General features: G+C 43.2%; 1 protein-coding gene across 1 annotated transcript in view; it reads left to right on the top strand.

Annotated features, from left to right (window-relative positions):
• Positions 1–18,698, top strand: part of POLR3A (RNA polymerase III subunit A) — a 47,743-nt gene that overhangs the window by 12,918 nt on the left and 16,127 nt on the right. Inside the window, exons 9-19 of the mRNA XM_059397893.1 lie at positions 735–838; positions 1,454–1,595; positions 3,982–4,122; positions 7,882–7,951; positions 8,371–8,498; positions 8,603–8,741; positions 10,246–10,410; positions 13,281–13,453; positions 15,182–15,293; positions 16,104–16,222; positions 17,563–17,700. Of these exons, the coding sequence (XP_059253876.1) occupies positions 735–838; positions 1,454–1,595; positions 3,982–4,122; positions 7,882–7,951; positions 8,371–8,498; positions 8,603–8,741; positions 10,246–10,410; positions 13,281–13,453; positions 15,182–15,293; positions 16,104–16,222; positions 17,563–17,700 (1,431 nt within the window). The remainder of the gene's footprint in view (positions 1–734; positions 839–1,453; positions 1,596–3,981; positions 4,123–7,881; positions 7,952–8,370; positions 8,499–8,602; positions 8,742–10,245; positions 10,411–13,280; positions 13,454–15,181; positions 15,294–16,103; positions 16,223–17,562; positions 17,701–18,698) is intronic.

The raw sequence follows: 18,698 nt of genomic DNA, 5'->3' as shown, positions 1-18,698 counted from the left end.
AGAGCCTCAGATACTTTATGTATCTAATCCAGAGTTTCCTTATCTGAGATGGTGTCCCACAAGATTGCTGTCTGAGAGGTTGCATGATGTGACAGTGCAGAGCAGGGCATAGTGGTATTGGAGTCACGGCTTTTAAACCTCAGGAGCCCATGGTACATCGTTGCTAGTGAAGATGCTACCTGTTCTTAGATCACAGTGTGTGCCAGAAGGTCCCTACAGCTGAGTCCAGCCCACTCATTTTACTAATAGGGAAACCAAAGGCCAGTAAAGGACTTGGCCATTTCACCCCACCAGTGATGAGTTCAGATTGGAACCTTGGTTCCTGTGTGTCAATCTGCTGTTGTCATTTAACTCAAGACAGGGGCTCCTGGGTGGCTTAGTCATTAAGCACCTGCCTTCAGCTCAGGTCATGATCTCAGGATCCTGGGATTGAGCCCCACATCGGGCTCCCTGTTCTACGGAGAGCCTGCTTCTCCCTCTCCTACTCCCCCTGCTTGTGTTCCCTCTTACTGTGTCTCTTTCTGTCAAATAAATAAATAAATAAATCTTTTTTAAATAAATAAATAAACAAACTGCAGTGGGGGTAAGAAAAAAGACCCAAGACAGCACGATGCTGCCTTTCTTTCTCCTGGAGTCACCCAAGGGAAGTCAAGATTGAGACACAACTCAGGATAATGCTCTATCTTACAGAAACCTCATGGTATCTCCTCATGTCTTCTATTGTGCTCATGCAGGTGAACAAAGCAAACATAAATTTTTTGAGGAAACTCGTTCGAAATGGCCCAGAAGTTCACCCAGGAGCCAATTTCATTCAGCAGAGACACACACAGATGAAAAGGTAATGCTGGCCCAGGATAGCCATATGTAACGACGTTCTTGCCCCCAAGGTTGCCATACTCAGCCACAGAATACAGTCCAGAATACGTCTGTCACATGTTAGCATGTGGAAAATACTGTTTAAATTGCAATGAGTGCAGGTTCATCATTTGCTGTGTTTGCTTATTGCATAGACACAAAATATCCTCTTATTCCCTAGCATTTATCATTGGATCTAGGTAGACAGAACATGTGGAGTTAGGAAAGCCAGTCATTTTCTATGTCGCACACGCTCTATGGGGTTACTTATTGTACTTCCAGCCTTGTTTTGCCTGCTCTGGCTTTCCACTAATCACTGGTGCCTTTGGATCTCTTGAGATACACCAACAGGCCACTATGGGAGAAGCGGACTTATTACTGCATTTCTGTGATTCTGAGACATAACTCTTTTCACATTTTAACATACATGAAAGGAAGATATACTGACAGTGCGTCATAGTTTAACTGACGGACTGGTGGAGGCACCTTCAGCTCAGTGCAATGTGATTGTTTTCGAGACTGAACCCTGACGTGAAGAGGGAGCGACTGGGTGAGGAGGCGTTACTCTCACAGGTCACGTTTCTTATCACACACTCAGGTTTTTGAAGTACGGAAATAGGGAAAAGATGGCTCAGGAGCTCAAGTATGGGGACATTGTGGAGAGACACCTCATAGACGGAGACGTGGTGCTGTTCAACCGGCAACCATCGCTACACAAACTGAGCATCATGGCGCATCTGGTGAGCGTGACGTTTCTGTTTTTAGCTTCTGTTGGGTGGGAATTGGCTGGGCCAGCGATGCAAAATTCCAGGCCCCTAAAACTCAAGATTGCCAGTAATCTCAAATTTTCAGGACTTCTGATTTTACTCTATACTCTTGACTTTTTAGTTGGAGTGAAACTTCTACATTTCAAGCTTCCTTTCAGTGTTTTTCATATTGATAAAATCCACACACAACAGTGAAACAGAAAGGCACTAATTGAAAATGAGCATGAAAGTGACTGGCATGATTCCACTTGCAAACAGAAATATATACGTATATGTGTGTGCACAGACTTGTGTAAAATAGATGTGGCAGAGAGTCGATTACAGGTTTGACTTAGCATATTAACTACGGAACGAAAACGCTTAGGAGATTTCTCGTCACAGTGGCCCTCCAACGAAGACCTTCAAGCATATTTTCTTCGGTGATTTAGTTTTGCAGCAACAGCAGTTCCTTTTTCTGGAGATGTAAAATGGAAATTAGATGCAACTTTGATTCGCTAAATATGCATAAATTGTCCTATCTCCAAAGCCGTTAAATCCATGAGCGTTTGCAGACAGTGCTTAAACAGGCTTTTTGGTTAGTGCCTTTCTAGATTTAGTTTTTCCCTTCATGAACATGTTTTGTCAGTCTTTTTACTTAAGTCTGGAAATCCCAAAGAAGCAGTTATGATTATGGGGGTTACAATATGGGGATCTAGGGAGGGAAACAGAAAGCCTTCCCTTTCTAGAAACTTTTGCTTGGCTTTCAGGCATTCTCCAAATGAAAAGTTTTGTGTGAAAATTTCAAATATAAATACAAAAGTAGGAAGAATCCTATGAAGAGCTCCTATATTCTCATCCTCTGTATTTAATAATTTTCAAGGTTTTGCCACACCTTTTTCTCTCCCTTTTTCCCTTGATGGCCCCAGATGCCATGTCCTTTCTTCGTGTGTATTCAGTTTACTTCTGTAAAACACACATAACCATAGTGCCATACCACACCACACAAAATGAACACTCACTCCTTGGTATTGTCCAGCACCCAGTCCATGTTCACATTTCCACAAGCTTCTCAACAATCTTTTCATGGCTAGTTTGTCCATATCTGGATGCAAAGTCTGCACGTGACATTTGGTTGACATGTCTTCGGTCTGTCTTGATCTAGAACAACTGCCCCCAGCCTTTTAATCTGTTACTGAGAAGGCCAAGTCATTTGTCCTGAAGAAATGTCCTGTGTTCTGTGTATGTATACACATGGCATTAAGAGTTTCTTCATTCTTCCTTTTATTCCTGTAAACTGGACAGCTCTCAAGGCAGGATCAGATTCATGTTCAACTTCTAGCAAGAGTAACTCCTAGGTGCTGCTGGCTAAATCCTCTTGCCTTATTTCAGAAGGCATATGTTGTCTGATTGCCCCACTCTTTGGTATTCTGAGAAGATTAGGGCATCAGATACTTCAGCCTGGTGTCTCCCTTGAAAGTTTCTTTATTGACCTTTTTTCTAAACGCTTTCTCCACTTATGATTATTGCCAGCATTATATCATGGGGTCTTCAAAAATGGAGATTTTCTAATTTGTCATTCCTCTCACATTTCATAGCTACCATTTGTATAATGAAGAATTTTGTTTTATTAACTAGGGTTATTTGCTTATCCAGAAATATAATTCCTGAAGGAACAAGCATAAATGCCTGATTCTTTTTTCCTTTATTATCAGTTTGAGGAGGAGAAAGTTGGTGTTCAGTTTCTTCCAACTAGGTTGGTTTGGGTTTTGTGTGTGGTTTTGCTTTCCTTTTTTTCAGTGTCATTATAAACTCATGGGTTTTTATTTAGTCTGTTTGTGTGGTTTTTTTTGTTTTTGTTTTAAGATTTTATTTTTTTATTTGACAGACAGAGATCACAAGTGGGCAGAGAGGCAGGCAGGCAGAGAGAGGAGAAAGCAGGCTCCCTGCTGAGCAGAGAGCCCAATGTGGAGCTTGATCCCAGGACCCTGGGATAATGACCTGAGCCGAAGGCAGAGGCTTTAACCCACTGAGCCACGCAGGCGTCACTAGTCTGTGTGTTTTAATCAACTTCTGCCATGAATCTGTTTGATATCAAACTGTGACATCATTGGCCAGGGGAGCCCTTTCTTGTGGCTCTTAGGTTGGTACTTGCCTTTTGTTAAACTCATTGCATTGTTTTGATCTAACAAATCTACTTGAATAAGTCCACAAGTGACATGTTATCACTGGACCAAACGTACTAGAAATTTATTTTCTTAATCTAAAGTATCCAGTTTTCCAGGAAGCCATTTATTAATGTTTTGAAACCATGAAGTTTTTGAATAAATGACTAAGTCCTTCTCCATTTTGTTTTGTGTGTGTGCGTGTGTGCATTCCACAGGCCAAGGTCAAGCCACACCGAACCTTCAGATTTAACGAGTGTGTCTGTACGCCCTACAACGCGGACTTCGATGGTGATGAGATGAACCTTCATCTTCCTCAGACGGAGGAAGCTAAAGCAGAGGCCCTTGTGCTGATGGGGGTACGTAGGGTGGCAGCCCTGCCTCTGTAGAACAGCTTGAGAGGAGGGGAAGGGCAGTGGGTCCTATTTGAAAGCACCTTAGAGTGTGTAAGGGAGTGTCTGTGACAGGTGGGGAGTCAGGGGAGTATCTTCTGACCTATAATGTGCATCTCTAAGGGAAAGTTCCTGTGAGAGCTCTCGCAACAATAAGACAAGTGTGTAGCCCTAGATCCTTTAGTTTACATTTAACTATTAGGTTTTATCACAGGTCAGTCCCTTCAATCCATCCTTCTCTCTATCCATAGTCCATCTTATATCTGGAAGCATTTAACCGTGAGTGGCAGACATTTAGCATACTGCCTAAACTCCGTCCTCATATAGTTATTTTTAATTAGTTAATTAATTAATTTAAAAGATTTTTATTTATTTATTTGACAAACAGAGATCACAAGTAGGCAGAGAGAGAGAAAGAGGAAGCAGGCTTTCTGCTGAGCAGAGAGCCCGATGTGAGGCTCGATCCTAGGACCCGGAGACCATGACCTGAGCTGAAAGCAGAGGCTTAATTAACCCCCTGAGCCACCCAGGCACCCTCTTTTTTTTCTTCTTTGTCAAACATTCTGAACAAAAATCTTCTAACAGTATATTACATGCTTGTTTGTTGTCTAAAGGACATGCTAAACAAAATCATTCTATAGAGGTTAGGTTTTCCTTGTTTCCAGTATTCTGGTTTTCTGTGTTATGGGCCGATTTGTCTGTCGCTGTCCAGGTGCCTACCTCTAAAACAATTCACACTATTTCTGATTCCGTGCTTTTTAAATCTGTTTTAGTTTAGGGTGTTAGTATTGATTCTAAAGTGAAGGCAATTAACTTCTGCAAGCATATCTATTAAACTACAGAAGGATTCGGTAGAGACAGGCAGGAGGGGCTGCATTCTTGGCCTCTGCCTGGGTTCTTCATGCTTGAAGTTCACATTGTTTTTCTGGTAAAGTCAAGTATTTAATGTGGTGCAGATTTTATGTACACGCTTAACTATTAAGAAATTCATGTGGCTAAAATGCACTGTGATCTTTAATTTCTTTTAAAAATTGACTCTTATTTAGTCAAATGTTCCAGCATAATGAAGTGATTTAAATAAGATAAGGTTTTTCCATATCACAACTCCTCTGGGTTCTTTCTTTCCACCTCTTTTATCTGTTGGTTCCTTCTCTGGAATTTAGATACTTGTGGTCATGGTTTATGATAGTAATACTTAATGTATTATAAATGTCCCCATTTGGGCATTGGGTGGCTCAGTTGATTTGTGTCAGACTCTTGGTTTTGGCTCAGGTCATGATCTCAGAATTGTGAGATCAAGCCCCTCCTTGGGCTCCATGCTAGACAAGGAGCCTGCTTAAGATTCTCTATCCTTCTCCCTCAGCCCCTACCCCCCTTAAAAATTTAATAAATATAAATTTAAAAATAAATTCCCCCATTTGTTGTAAAGTCTTCATAATTAATGATTATAATGGCTTCACAGAATTTCACCAGGTTAACATACCAAAATTCATCTACCTTCTGTTAAAACTTGAGGGTGTTTTCCCTGTTTTGCCATGAGAATGACTCCCTCAGTGGCCATCTTTGTGTATTTGGAGTCTTTCTTCTTCTGAATCATTTCTTCAGACTCCTCAGCCTTTTTAAATGATTTGGTTGATACTTACTGAGCACCTACTATGTGTCAAGTACTCTTCTAGGAACATAGCACAGAATAAGAAAGTCAGTTTTTGTTCTCATCCCTATTCAAATAGGGAGAACTAGAGTATAAACAAATGGAAAATAGTTGAGGTGGTAAGTGCTGAGAAGAGAAGAACGAAGCACAACAAGGAGGAAAGAAAATGAGAGAAGTCCTATTCCATAGAGGATGGTCAGGGAGGGCCATTGGAATGATAACACTTGACCTACCTTCTGAAAGAAGTAGGAGAATGAGCAGCGTGACTGTCAGCATACGAGCAGTCTAAGCAGAGGAACCCGGTGGTACGATCATACCTGGCGTGACAGGAGTCTAGCCTGTTTCCTCCTAAGCATCCGTATTTGTAGCAGTTATCATGAGCACCAGGTTAGGTGTTGACAGAGTTCCATGCTCCTATTGTCAGACAGTATGTTAATCATTCCTTTTGACCTAGCAATCAGGCCATAATCAGAGTTGGAAAATTACTTGTAATAGTAAAACAGTAGAAACAGGCAATGTCCACTAGTAAAAAAAATTGGTAAGATTAAATTATGTCACATTCATACCACAGAACCCTGTGCAGCCCTGAAAAATGAGGACATAGTTTATATCATTGTTGGCATGAAAGCTACTTATGATTTATTTTTTACTTAAAAAAGCAGGGTTTGTGTATGACATGATCCAATTTTGTTTGGCAAAAAGATGCTTCTATGTTTGTAAAAACATTTATAGCCAGAAGTTGGAAGGGTTATATACCAAAATCTTATAACCAGTTCTCTGGTTCCTTGGAGAGATGTATTTTTGGATTTTGGATTTTTTTCACCTTTTTTACGTGTTTATATTTTTAGGGTGTTTTTTTTTTTTCTCTAAGGAACATACTATTTTTGTAATAAAAAGTCATGTTTATAATGTTCCCAGTGGTATCAGCTGTGTAACTAGTTTCTAGTGATAACAGCCTGTCACCAACCAGTTAGACTTCAGCATTGGCTTTGTACTGAGGGCCCATTTTGTGATAATAACATATTTCATCAGTTAAGAGTGACAACCATAAAACACAGGCTCCAAGGATATTGGGATGGAAGAATCTTAGGTATCATCGGGACAAATCCCCTCCATTTCATATAAGAAAATTGTCAGCTATTGTATTGACTCAGCAGTTCTGACTCAGAGGAGTGGGTATGGCCCTAGCCTAAGTGTAGTCCCAAGTTACCCCCGAGACTTGCAAAATACGCAGATCCCAGCTTCATGTCCTTAGCCCTCAGACCACCTCCCTATCCCACCCCAGAGAGATTCTCAAAAGCAAACACAAACAACTGTCTTCCAGCCCTAGTTGGAGGATCACTGTTCGTGCAGCATTCTCAAGAAGTCAGGAGAGGTCTCTCCCTTCGGGGGCCTCTTACTCTAGGTGAGGTTGCCCAGGCAACCCACAATTAACACGAGCCATCGCCATGTCAAGATTTGAGCAAATTTATCTGTTAATTACATCTCAACAATAGCAAAAATTGACCAAATGCATTCTGATGCATAGAATCTTCTTTTAACTTGTTAATTATGCCCTGAACAACTAGCACCCCTTTTTGCTCAGAGCAGGCACTCATTAAATTTTAATTAAATCCTGTTGTTAATTATTGTTAGAACCTAGTGTCTTAACCAAGAAAAGTTCAGTAGTTCTGCCATTGTTGTGGAGAGGTATGAAATTGATTGACCTCAGAGGTAACTGCTGCTCATCATTTGTAGAAGTGAATTTTCTTTGAAGAATTGCATTTATTAATAACTACAAAGTCTTACACATACACAGTTCTTGTAGGAATCCAAAACAACTTCACTCAGTATTGATTTTTGTGTTGCTATGTCTGAGGTCATTTTCTTGTCTCCCCTTGGTGAATAAAGGAAAGAGGAGCTGGTGACAAAGCTGGGATTGGGACCCCTGGCTTCCGTTTTTCAGCCTCTTTTTTCCGCTCGCTGGCTATTCTGTATATGCAGTGGTTCGTTGTCTTTCTGGTGCAGTTCCGTGGCCTACATCATGCAGTCCACAGAGATGGATGGAATGGCTAACGTATTTCTGTTTCCTTCAGACTAAGGCAAATCTGGTAACGCCGAGGAATGGAGAACCACTAATTGCCGCTATTCAGGATTTTCTAACAGGTGCGTTTATGAATTCACTTGAAAGGAGACTGGAACACCAGGATTCTCATTCACAGTGAATCATTCAGCGACTTGAAAAGCTGTGTGATTTCCTGTGTTTAATTCTGTTGTTTGTATATCAATGTGATTGTGAACCAGCTTGAGATATTTTGTGTTGATTGGTTATGCCTGGAATTAGTAAGCCTTTATTGAGCTCCTAAGGTGCCCTAGACATTTTTCTAAGCACTGGAGATATGGCAGTGAGTCAAAGTCCCTCTCCTTGCGGAGGTTTGATTCTGGTAAGAGAGAGCCAGCAAGCAGCCAAATATTTTAATTCACTCTTTTAGTAATAGCCCAAATTCATTTTAAAATTGAAACCTTGTTATTTTTCTCACAATTTCATTCCATTTCTTTGTGTTGTGTTGTTTCCAACATTCTAGGTGCCTATCTCCTCACCCTTAAAGACACCTTCTTTGACCGCGCCAAGGCTTGCCAAATCATTGCTTCAATATTGGTTGGCAAGGATGAAAAAATCAAAGTTCACCTCCCCCCCCCTACAATACTGAAGGTTTGTGTGGGCGCTGGAAGAGCTCGTGGCAGGTTAGCCCGCAAACACTCTGCATTTGAGACCAGGCCCAGCCAACTAACGCTGTGGCTTCCTTCTTCCTGCAGCCTGTCACCCTGTGGACAGGAAAGCAGATCTTCAGTGTCATCCTCAGACCGAGCGATGACAACCCGGTGAGAGCCAACCTCCGAACAAAGGGCAAGCAGTACTGTGGCAAAGGAGAAGATCTCTGTGTCAATGATTCCTGTGAGTGAAGGTCGCAGGTTGGAGGGAGCGAAAAGCAGGTGGCCAGTGACTTCCTTCCTGGTGCAAGCAAATCCGAGGTTTCTCTGAGGCAGGAGGTTTTTTTTTTTTTTTTCGGGGGAATGTAGTAGGCTTTTCTCCTCTTAGTGTGACTCCCCATTTCTCGAGAAAGTAGAGATCATGTAGATCTGTGGTCCAGTGATTAGAATGTTCTTCTTCAGAGCTCCAGATGTGTTTTAGGGACTAGTTTCTTTAAATTCATGCCATTTCTTTTTTTCCGGCCCTACTTTTTTTTTTTTTTTTCTATCAGCAGGGGTCTCATTATTTAAGGCATATAATTTATCATTTTACATCCAAAAATGTGCTCATTGTCTTAAAGTATAACTAATAAGATTGTTTTTTTACTGCTTCCTGGTCATTTAATTTTTTATAACATGAAGATCAGGTTTAACCATGAGAGAAGTTTTTTTCCAAGATACTTATTTATCTGTTTATTTATGTATTTGAGAGAGAGAATAAGGTCTCTGACAGCAAGGGGAGCATCAGGCAGAGGGAGAAGCAGGGTCCCCACTGAGCAGGGAGCCTCAACGCGGGACTCAATCCCAGGACCTTGGGACTATGACATGAGTCGAAGGCAGACGCTGAACTGACTGAGCCACCCAGGCGCCCAGCCGTGAGAGAATTTAAATGTTAAACCATCCAAGTCATCTAGACTAATTCAACCCAAAGTATGGTCCACAGACCAATGCCATTCAGCCGGTGTTTGGTTTGTGCCACTAGCTCCTTTGCCTCCCCTTGGACTTTTAGCAAACAGTTCCCCAGCAGACTACTCTGAACGACACTGACTTTGAATGGGCTTTGTTAGCCAGGCCTGTGACAGGGAGTAGATCTCCAGGACTTTGTACTGAAGAACTGAACTGCAGAGTCTCTGAAGGTCAAGACTTGCACTGTTTTGTCATGAGTAAATGTTATGAAGGGCACCGATTTTTCTCGGGTTTATAACCGTTAACTTTGAAAATACATTCTCAAGCCTTTTAGGTGTTTTTGGCTTCTTGTTTTAGACTGTGTTTTGTTTCTACCTAGATGTGAATTTCCTTTTTTGGTATAGGCTCTTCCAGCTGCCATGGGTTTTCATTCTCTTGTGTGAATAACAACGTGCTTTGTAGTTTATAGAGTATACTGCATATGATTTCATCAGATGCTCAAAATATCCCTGTGACATAAAGATGATGTGGTCGATACTTTCATTTTCAGCTCATAGCTGAAAATGAGGGTCAAATAGTACATTTCAGAGTTAGGATTGTAAAGTAACTAACTGGACTTTTCATGCTTTTCAAAAGTCCCTAGATGTCTGTTTTTTCTCCTCAAACATTTTTAAGAGAATTTTTATTTGCTCTGCTTTAATTTTCAATATGGGAAGGTATTTTCTCAACTGCCTCATGTTGTTTTAGAGCAAGGCTAAGTAGTAATTGTTCATTTAAGTGCATGGTCCTCATTGTCCTTGCAGACGTTACTATCCAGAACAGTGAATTGATGAGTGGCAGCATGGACAAGGGAACTCTGGGGTCCGGATCTAAGAACAACATTTTCTACATTTTGCTGCGAGACTGGGGGCAGAATGAAGCGGCCGATGCGATGTCACGGCTTGCGAGACTGGCTCCTGTCTACCTCTGTGAGTATCTTACCATCCTCGTTTTATTGCTATACTTGCTGAGGTATTAGGGGCTCTGTGCTATTTCCTTCTTTTACCTTTGACTCCCCCCACCCGCACACACCACACTCATACCTGTGCACCCAAAAGGAGACTTACTACCAGCTAAATCATTTGTGACTTCACTCCACAAAATTAGCTCAGTACTGACCAGTTTGGTTCAGATTTGAATTTGCTCTTGGGTTCTTGTCTCGCATATGCCATAGGTCTCTACTGCCCATCAGACAGGGTTGTTAGACCAAGGGCCCTTCACGGGCTGCTTCTCAGATGTCTTCACTCCGACCACAGCCCACTGGGCCCTCTTGACTCATCTCTGCCAGGCCCTCATCTTTCCCTTCTCTCCTTGCACTGGTCTGTTTCCTTTGTTAGCTTGGGCTTTGAGCAGGCCGTAGGTCCAGATTTTTACATGCCCAAAAGCATTTTTATTCACCTCCTACACTTGATCCTTTCTCTGGCTGGGTATAGAGCTCTGGATTGAATTCTGTCTTTCCTTGGAATTTTGAAGGTCCTGCTCTACTCTAGCCTTCAGAACTGCATTAAAATGGATTTCTGTTCTTATTTTCACATTGTTGTATCTGTCTTTTCATTCTGGAAATTTTGAGAGTCCTGTTCTTGGTGTTCTGAAAGTTCACAGTGGTAGACCCTTGGTATGTATCTTTTTTCATTTATGGTGCTGGGCACTCTGTGAGCTCTCTTGATCTGCCACCATGTGTCTTTCAGTTGTGGAAATTTTCTTGTGTTTGGTTTGGTTTGGTTTGGGGGTTTTGTTACTACTGTTGGTAATTTTCTCACCTTAATTATCTTTGTTCTTTCTTTTTGTAGTTCCTAGTCATTGCATAAGTTGAACTTCTAGATGGGCTGTCTGATTTCCTTATCTTCTTTTCCCTGTTGTCCATCTCCTCATTTCTGGATTCTTTTTATTTTTATTTTTTTAAGATTTCATTTATTCATTTGAGACAGAGCAGGAGTAGGGGTATAGGGAGTGGGAGAAGCAAACTCCCCACTGAGCCAGGAGCCCCACATGGGGCTTAATCCCTAGACCCTGACACCATGGCCTGAGCCAAAGGCATCAGACACTTAACCATCTGAGCCACCCAGGCGACCTTCCTTTTATCTTTTAAAATGAATTGTTCTGTTGATTTTTTTTTTAATTTAACAATCATTTATTTAGCTTCCAACAATATTTTCCATTGTTCTCATTTGCAGGTAATTTTTTGCTTTTCAGGGTTTTGTGTTGTTTGGGTTTTTTTTATTTTTGTTTTTTTGCTACCTGTTTTTGTTTGTTTGTTTTTAATTTTTATTTATTTTTTTGACAGAGATCACAAGTAGGCAGAGAGGCAGGCAGAGAGCGAGAGGAGGAAGCAGGCTTCCTGCTGAGCGGAGAGCACAATGCGGGGCTCGATTCCAGGACCCTGAGATCATGACCTGAGCTGAAGACAGAGGCTTAACCCACTGGGCCACCCAGGCACCCCTTGGCTACCTGTTCATGATCTCTAGATACATCGTCTCTATCAGACATAGTATTTTTCATAGTTTCATTTGCCTCCCAATTTTCTTTCCTTTTTTTTTTTTTAAATTTAATTTGACAGAGATCACAGGTAGGCAGAGAGAGAGAGGAGGGGAAGCAGGCTGCCTGCTGAGCAGAGAGCCCAGTGCAGGGCTCGATCCCAGGACCCTGGGATCATGACCTGAGCCAAAGGCAGAGGCTTACCCCACGGAGCCACCCAGATGCCCTGCCTGGGTTTCATTTTCCTGTGTCTTTGTTGTCTTCAGTCATTCATGTTGAAGACTTTCCTCAAACATCTGGTGGTCCCTGGCTATCCATTCATAATTTTAGGAGTAAGGCACCAAACACTGATTAGAAATGGAGTCTGTTAATTTATGGGCTTCTTTGTTCCTTGATTGAGCTGCAAACCAGCATTTTTATTGAGGAACTGCCAAATGCCCCTATCAGTAATGCTTTTCTCTAGGGAGGCTTGGTTTCTCCAGGAACATATCTTCCAATCTCAGTCTCCCCTCCCCACTGCCTGTCCGCCAGTGGTTGAGACCTGCTTGCCAGGATTCTGGGAGCCAGGCAGGGAAAGGGTCCAAGGGATCACAGCCATGAAATATACTTTCCCTTGTGCCCTGCTTCCCAGTTGTTCCCATCTTTTTGCACCTACTATCCCCCAGTCCAGAGTTCTCTAGTTCCATTAGTAAACTTCCATCTCCCACAGGAAAATACTGGTTTTCCACTAGGTTTCCTTGCTTCCAACCCTTATATTATCTCCAGCATCTGAAGAAGTTGGTGCTATAGTTTCTGAGCCTTCCCAGTCTCGTGGGTCCTCATATCCACAGCCACTCTTAAGCATCCCTTCCCCACACTGCTTAGGCAGGTGCCTCTCATCCACCCATTTCTATGCATCTTAGGTTAAGTCATTGGAGGGGCATAGTTCCCTCGAGGATGGGGTTTTTCTGTGTTTGGGAATGATTTCTGAAGAAGGAAAGGGGGTGTGGGCAGAAAATTCTCTAAGATGGTGTCTTAGAACCAGAAGTCACAAGGCTCACTTTCCATTGCTGGCTTTCTCTGGCTGCTTTTTAGTGTTTAATATTGGTCTCCTTTATATTGTAATTAGTTGGGGCAGGACTTGCCCCCCGCTGGGTTGTAAGGTCTCTGACAGGATTCAGTGAGTCTTGGTCATTTTTACGTAACTTGCGAGGGACTGCCATGATACGTTTTTATTTAATTGGATCATGACGCCTTCTTTGAAGGTGTAAACTTGTTTCCATGTAGTAGGTTGACGACCATTCATGGCCCTCTCTTTCTGCTCCACCTGCCAACTGTTCTGCAGCCAACCGTGGATTCTCCATTGGGATTGGTGACGTCACACCTGGTCAGGGACTACTGAAGGCCAAGTATGAGTTGCTGAATGCTGGCTATAAAAAATGTGACGAGTACATTGAAGCCCTGAACACTGGCAAGCTGCAGCAGCAGCCTGGCTGCACCGCTGAGGAAACTCTGGAGGTGCGTCAGGCTCTTCAGCTGGGTTAGCCACGTGGTCCGCGTGGGCCTGTGCTGCAGGCTGGAAGAGTTGGTAGCAGAGGGTAGAGGGACGTCAGCACAGTGTGGCTTTAGCCCCAGGTCAGCTCTCTGCTCCTTGGGTGTGTGCTCATTCATTTAATGAGGGGAGCACTCTCGACTAGATCCTTTATATCCCCTGGTGGCTGTCTCAGTCCTCAGTGGGGCCGTCGGCTCACTCTGACCACATGGAGCCGCTCTTGCCCCAGGATCACACTTAGACCCCTGCTGTAACTGGTACTCCAGTGCTTCTGCCCTTTCTGTTTCTAGCATCTTTCCAGTAGAGCCTGGCAACCATAGCTCTTTAAATGAATGGTCTGATGGGACTCCTGGCTGGCTCAGTCGGTAGAGCACACAACTGATCTCCGGGTTGTAGGTTTGAGCCCCACGTTGGGTGTAGAGATTACTTAAGCATTAAATCTTCAAAAAATAAAATAAAAAGCAACAGATGTACTTCGAAAGAGACTTGGACACAGAAGAGGGAATATTCATGTCCGAGAGTCACATGCCTTTCTCCTGCCCTTGTCCCCTCTGGAACTAGGTTAACTGAGAACTTGACCAGCAGGTGTCAGAATCAGAATGACCATCAGCCTCTATGAGCCCTACATTCTCTCTCAGGCAGCCAGTATCAGCAGTCTGACTGCACCGGGATTTTGCCTGGCTCTCTTCTGCCTCTCCTATAGCCCCTGGCTAAGGGCTTTTAACTCACCTAAGTTTGCGAGAACAGATAAACAGTTAGAAATTTTCTGATGGAAGGAATTTTTTGTGAACTAGGAAGAAAGAAGAGTTGTAGGCCCTATTCACCATTAGCTCCTTCTTAATCTCACCGAGTCCTGAGAGAGACACACAGGTTTCTCACTGACTTGTAACTTGGGCCTTCAGCAGCACTTGGCTTTCATGGAACCTGACTCCTCACTGATTCAGCACCCTAAACTGTGAGTTGATAAAGGACAGCCTGAGCTCAAAGACTAGAATATTCTTGTAGAGACACCTTACCACACACTCTTAACTTGTGGGAATTCACGTTTGTGCCTGGAAAGTAAAAAACAAGAAGTAAGTACAAGCAGTTCTCCTTCACTATATGCTACACGTTAGCTTATACTTCGTATGTTTATTTAAGCAGATGTGGATGCATACGGTAAAATATATACAGACATATTGTATTGTAGGCCACTCTCTATATACAGGGCCATTCGCATTCTACCTTATGGGCCATTTTTTTTTTTTTAAGATTTTATTTATTTATTTGTCAGAGAGAGAGAGAGCGATCACAGGCAGACAAAGTGGCAGGCAGAGGGAGAAGCAGGCCTCCTGCTGAGCAAGGAGCCTGATGTGGGACTCGATCCCAGGACACTGGGATCACGACCTAAGCCAAAGGCAGCTGCTTAACCAACTGAGCCACCCAAGTGTCCCCCTTATGGGCCATTTAAAGGATTTTAAAAATAAGGATTTTTCAAGGTTTTGTTACTTATCAGTTTTACCTTAAGCACTGATTTTAGAACCTTGTGGAAGATGTGGGTCTTTATAGATAAGGCATACTGTTCTTCAAAGGCTCAGAAACTTAACTTAGAAATATGACCTCTGGCTTAAATTTTTTCAAATTCCCTTAAATGTCAGATTGAATGTTGGTAGTCGGCAGAGACCCCACTCACCTTTCACCTCTCTTCCCGCCAGGCTCTGATCCTGAAGGAGCTGTCTGTGATCCGAGACCACGCCGGCAGCGCCTGCCTCCGGGAACTGGACAAGAGCAACAGCCCACTCACCATGGCTCTATGCGGCTCCAAAGGTGAGTGCATCTTGGGCTACCGCGACCATCGTACTCTCTGTGTCGGCTGGCCAGGGTTGTGCCAGCACATGTATGCATCACAACTTCAGACCTTCTGTTTATAAGGGGATAGCTTTTTAAATCACATGTACAGAAAGAGAATTGTCTGCGCTGCAGTAATTTAACTCCTCTGGAGGAACTTGTATAATATGTGTTGATTTAAGAGCTCAAGGATGCTTTAAGCCAACTTGATCTTATTTTTAAAAAATAACCTTTCTGAACTAGTATATTTAATGCAATAGCAAAACACTCAAATTTCATAGTTATTTAGAACCTGCGTTAGGTTTCATGGTACTGCACTCAGATTGAAAAACTCCATGCTTTTATTTCTTTAAAAATTTTTAGCAGAATGAAGTCCAACTTTGCTGCCTTTCCCCTCAGTATTCTACTTCCTGCTCCTGGTACACATACATGCCCCCCACTTTCCTGTGTCTTTCCTTCCCACTCTTCCCCTTACTTTGGAATTCCTCTCCTCATCCTTTTCATGTCCAAATTGTAGTGTCCTGCCACAGTTCAGCCCGGTTGCAGCCTCACCTACAAGTCTTTCCTCCAGTCCCAAAGTGCTAACTTCCTGCTGAGCTTTGCCCACCCTCCTTCTGCTTTTGTTCTGTTACCGAGGGCTCTATCTTATACTATTCTCTTTCTGGCTCTTACTGTCCCTAGACTGGGAGCCTGGTACGTCATGGTCCTGTTTTATCCCACAGATCTGCTCATGCTTCAGTTAATGTGATTTTGGTAAACGAGTATTATATTCCTGACCTGTTTTCCCAGGTTCTTTCATTAACATATCACAGATGATTGCTTGTGTGGGACAGCAGGCCATCAGTGGCTCTCGAGTGCCAGATGGCTTTGAAAACAGGTCCTTGCCTCACTTTGAAAAGCACTCAAAGGTAAGTGTAGTGGCTCAGGCAGAACTTTGAAGGGCAACCGATGGCACAGGAGAGGAACAGAAGCACATGCCACTAGCCAAGGAGCCCTTAGAGGAGGGGTTGTGAGGCCAGGGCTGCTCAGGGGTCTACTTTCTTCATCCCCAACAGAGTCCTGTAGGAGCCTTGTAAGACTCGAAGCTATAAAACTGGAAGATCAACACCCTCTCCTGTTTTCTCTCCAAGGAGGAGGATTTCAGGGTCCTATCGAGCCTACATTCAGTAGTCAGAATATAAAGTTACCTCATGCGTGATCAATCTCTATGCTTATTTGGGGGGCACTGACATCAAAGTATGGTGATATTAAAATAGTGATGATATATTGGCCAGCAAATTCCAGATTCTCCTCTTGAGTTCTCAAACTCATTTTTTCGGTTTATTTATTTTTGAGAGAGAGTGAGCCTGTGTTTGTTGTGCATGTGAGCAGAGGGAGAGCGGCAGGAGAAAGAGAATCTTAAGCAGGCTCTACCCTCAGCGCAGAGCCTGACACAGGGCTCAATCTCACACCTGAGATCATGACCTGAATGGAGATCATAACCTGAGCCAAAATTAAGAGGCAGATACTAACTGACTGAACCACCAAGGTGCCCCTCAAGCTCAGTTTTTTATTTTATTTTATTTTTTAAAAATTCATTCTTTTTTCTTTTTTCTTTTTTTTTTTTAAGATTTTATTTATTTATTTGACAGAGAGAGATCACAAGCAGGCAGAGAGGCAGGCAGAGAGAGAGAGGAGGAAGCAGGCTCCCCGCCGAGCAGAGAGCCCGATGCGGGACTTGATTCCAGGACCCTGAGATCATGACCTGAGCCGAAGGCAGCGGCTTAACCCACTGAGCCACCCAGGCACCCTCAAGCTCAGTTTTTAAATGACCTCTTGGTTTCATTGGCTTTGTGGTTTGAGCGCTGATATAAGCAGAGATAGACAAATCTGTGCTGGGCTTTTTCTGGAACTCAGGGGCAGACAACTATTAAATCTAGTTGAGGAACTTAGAGTAGATTTGGTTACTCAGATTCTGTATTTGGAGAATCCTTTCCTTACTCCCATTAAAGCACAGATGCCCCAGCAGTTCCTGTCCCATGGGACTGCAGGATTTCTGTCCAGCCCCTCCTGAGGAGACAGGACTGCTGTCCTAAGAGTGTATAGGTACTGTCTGTATCCAAACAGCCGTAAGAGTGCACTGACTGGATATTTATAGTCTAAAGGTGGGGCATTTTGTGATTTGAATGGGTTTTAAAATTGTGGACCTTGTAGGTTTTTTTGTCTGATTCTTCTTCTCTCTCCCCAACCCCCCACCGCCTCTCTTTAGCTCCCAGCTGCCAAAGGCTTTGTGGCTAATAGCTTTTATTCCGGTTTGACTCCAACTGAGTTTTTCTTCCACACAATGGCTGGCCGGGAAGGTCTCGTTGACACAGCCGTAAAGACTGCTGAAACAGGGTACATGCAGGTAATTCAAAGAAATGTAGGCCATTTGAGGCCGAGCACTACAGGGTTCCAAGGATTTTGACTGCTGAGTGTTTACATATTTTGTACATGAGCTGTAATTTATCGAGTCCTACAATTAAAAAGGAAAACTTGAGAAATTCAGGTGCCATAAATAGCCTAACAAGGTAATGTGTTCCCTTCATCTGTGTACCTTGAGGGAACTAGATAAGGCCAAAACCACACGCACCAAAGCTCTGCAGAGAACATACTGGAAGTGCATCTGGGGACACAGCATTGAGCCGCACTGGGCCTCTGTGTCCCAATACATGAAGATGGGGATGATAGTACCTCCCGATCACTGAGAGGATTCTGCTTCTCACATGGCAACTATTTGTGTAACCTGTTATTAGGATAATTTTAACTGACGCCGAGAACTTAACTCCAGTGCCAGCAGAGGCCTTGGCCACTTGGAGGGATGGCTCTTTCTCCATTGTTTGCACAGTTCCAGGATAATAGGCTTAGGGGGGAGAATGAAACTAGAGGGTTTTGCAATGCCTGCGCTTCTCCAGCCGCGGTAAAAAATACCCTGGATGGCAGAGGAGAGAGAACACATCCCGACTTTGTTCTTCCACAAGACCACAAGCACAGGATTTCTTTTCATTCTCTAATTATCATTTTCTATTCTGTCCTCTATGATCTGTGTTTGCTTTTACATTTTTTCAATATTTTTGTTTCCTCATAACACCAGATGAAGTTAAATCTCCCAGTTGTGGGACATGCTCTCGCTGTGGTTTTGTGTCCCCTCTCTCCCTGCTGTGGACCCCAGTTTGAGAAGCACAGCCCTTTGCAGGCTGGGAGAGCAGGACTGATAAAGCAGGGTTGTGGCTGAGGGCGCCAGAGCAAGCAAGGCTGAGGGTGGGATCAGACTCGCGTCAGTAGGCAGCTGTGTCCAGACGCTCTCCTGCACGTGCGTATCCTCATCTCATCTACTTCCCTTCTCGTTATCTTTGGGTGGGAAAT

The sequence above is a fragment of the Mustela nigripes genome, chromosome 4 (genome assembly GCF_022355385.1).
Source record: "Mustela nigripes isolate SB6536 chromosome 4, MUSNIG.SB6536, whole genome shotgun sequence".
NCBI lineage: Eukaryota > Metazoa > Chordata > Mammalia > Carnivora > Mustelidae > Mustela > Mustela nigripes.
The sequence above is the reverse complement of the archived record's forward strand: the minus strand, read 5'-3'. Positions and strand labels throughout refer to the sequence as shown.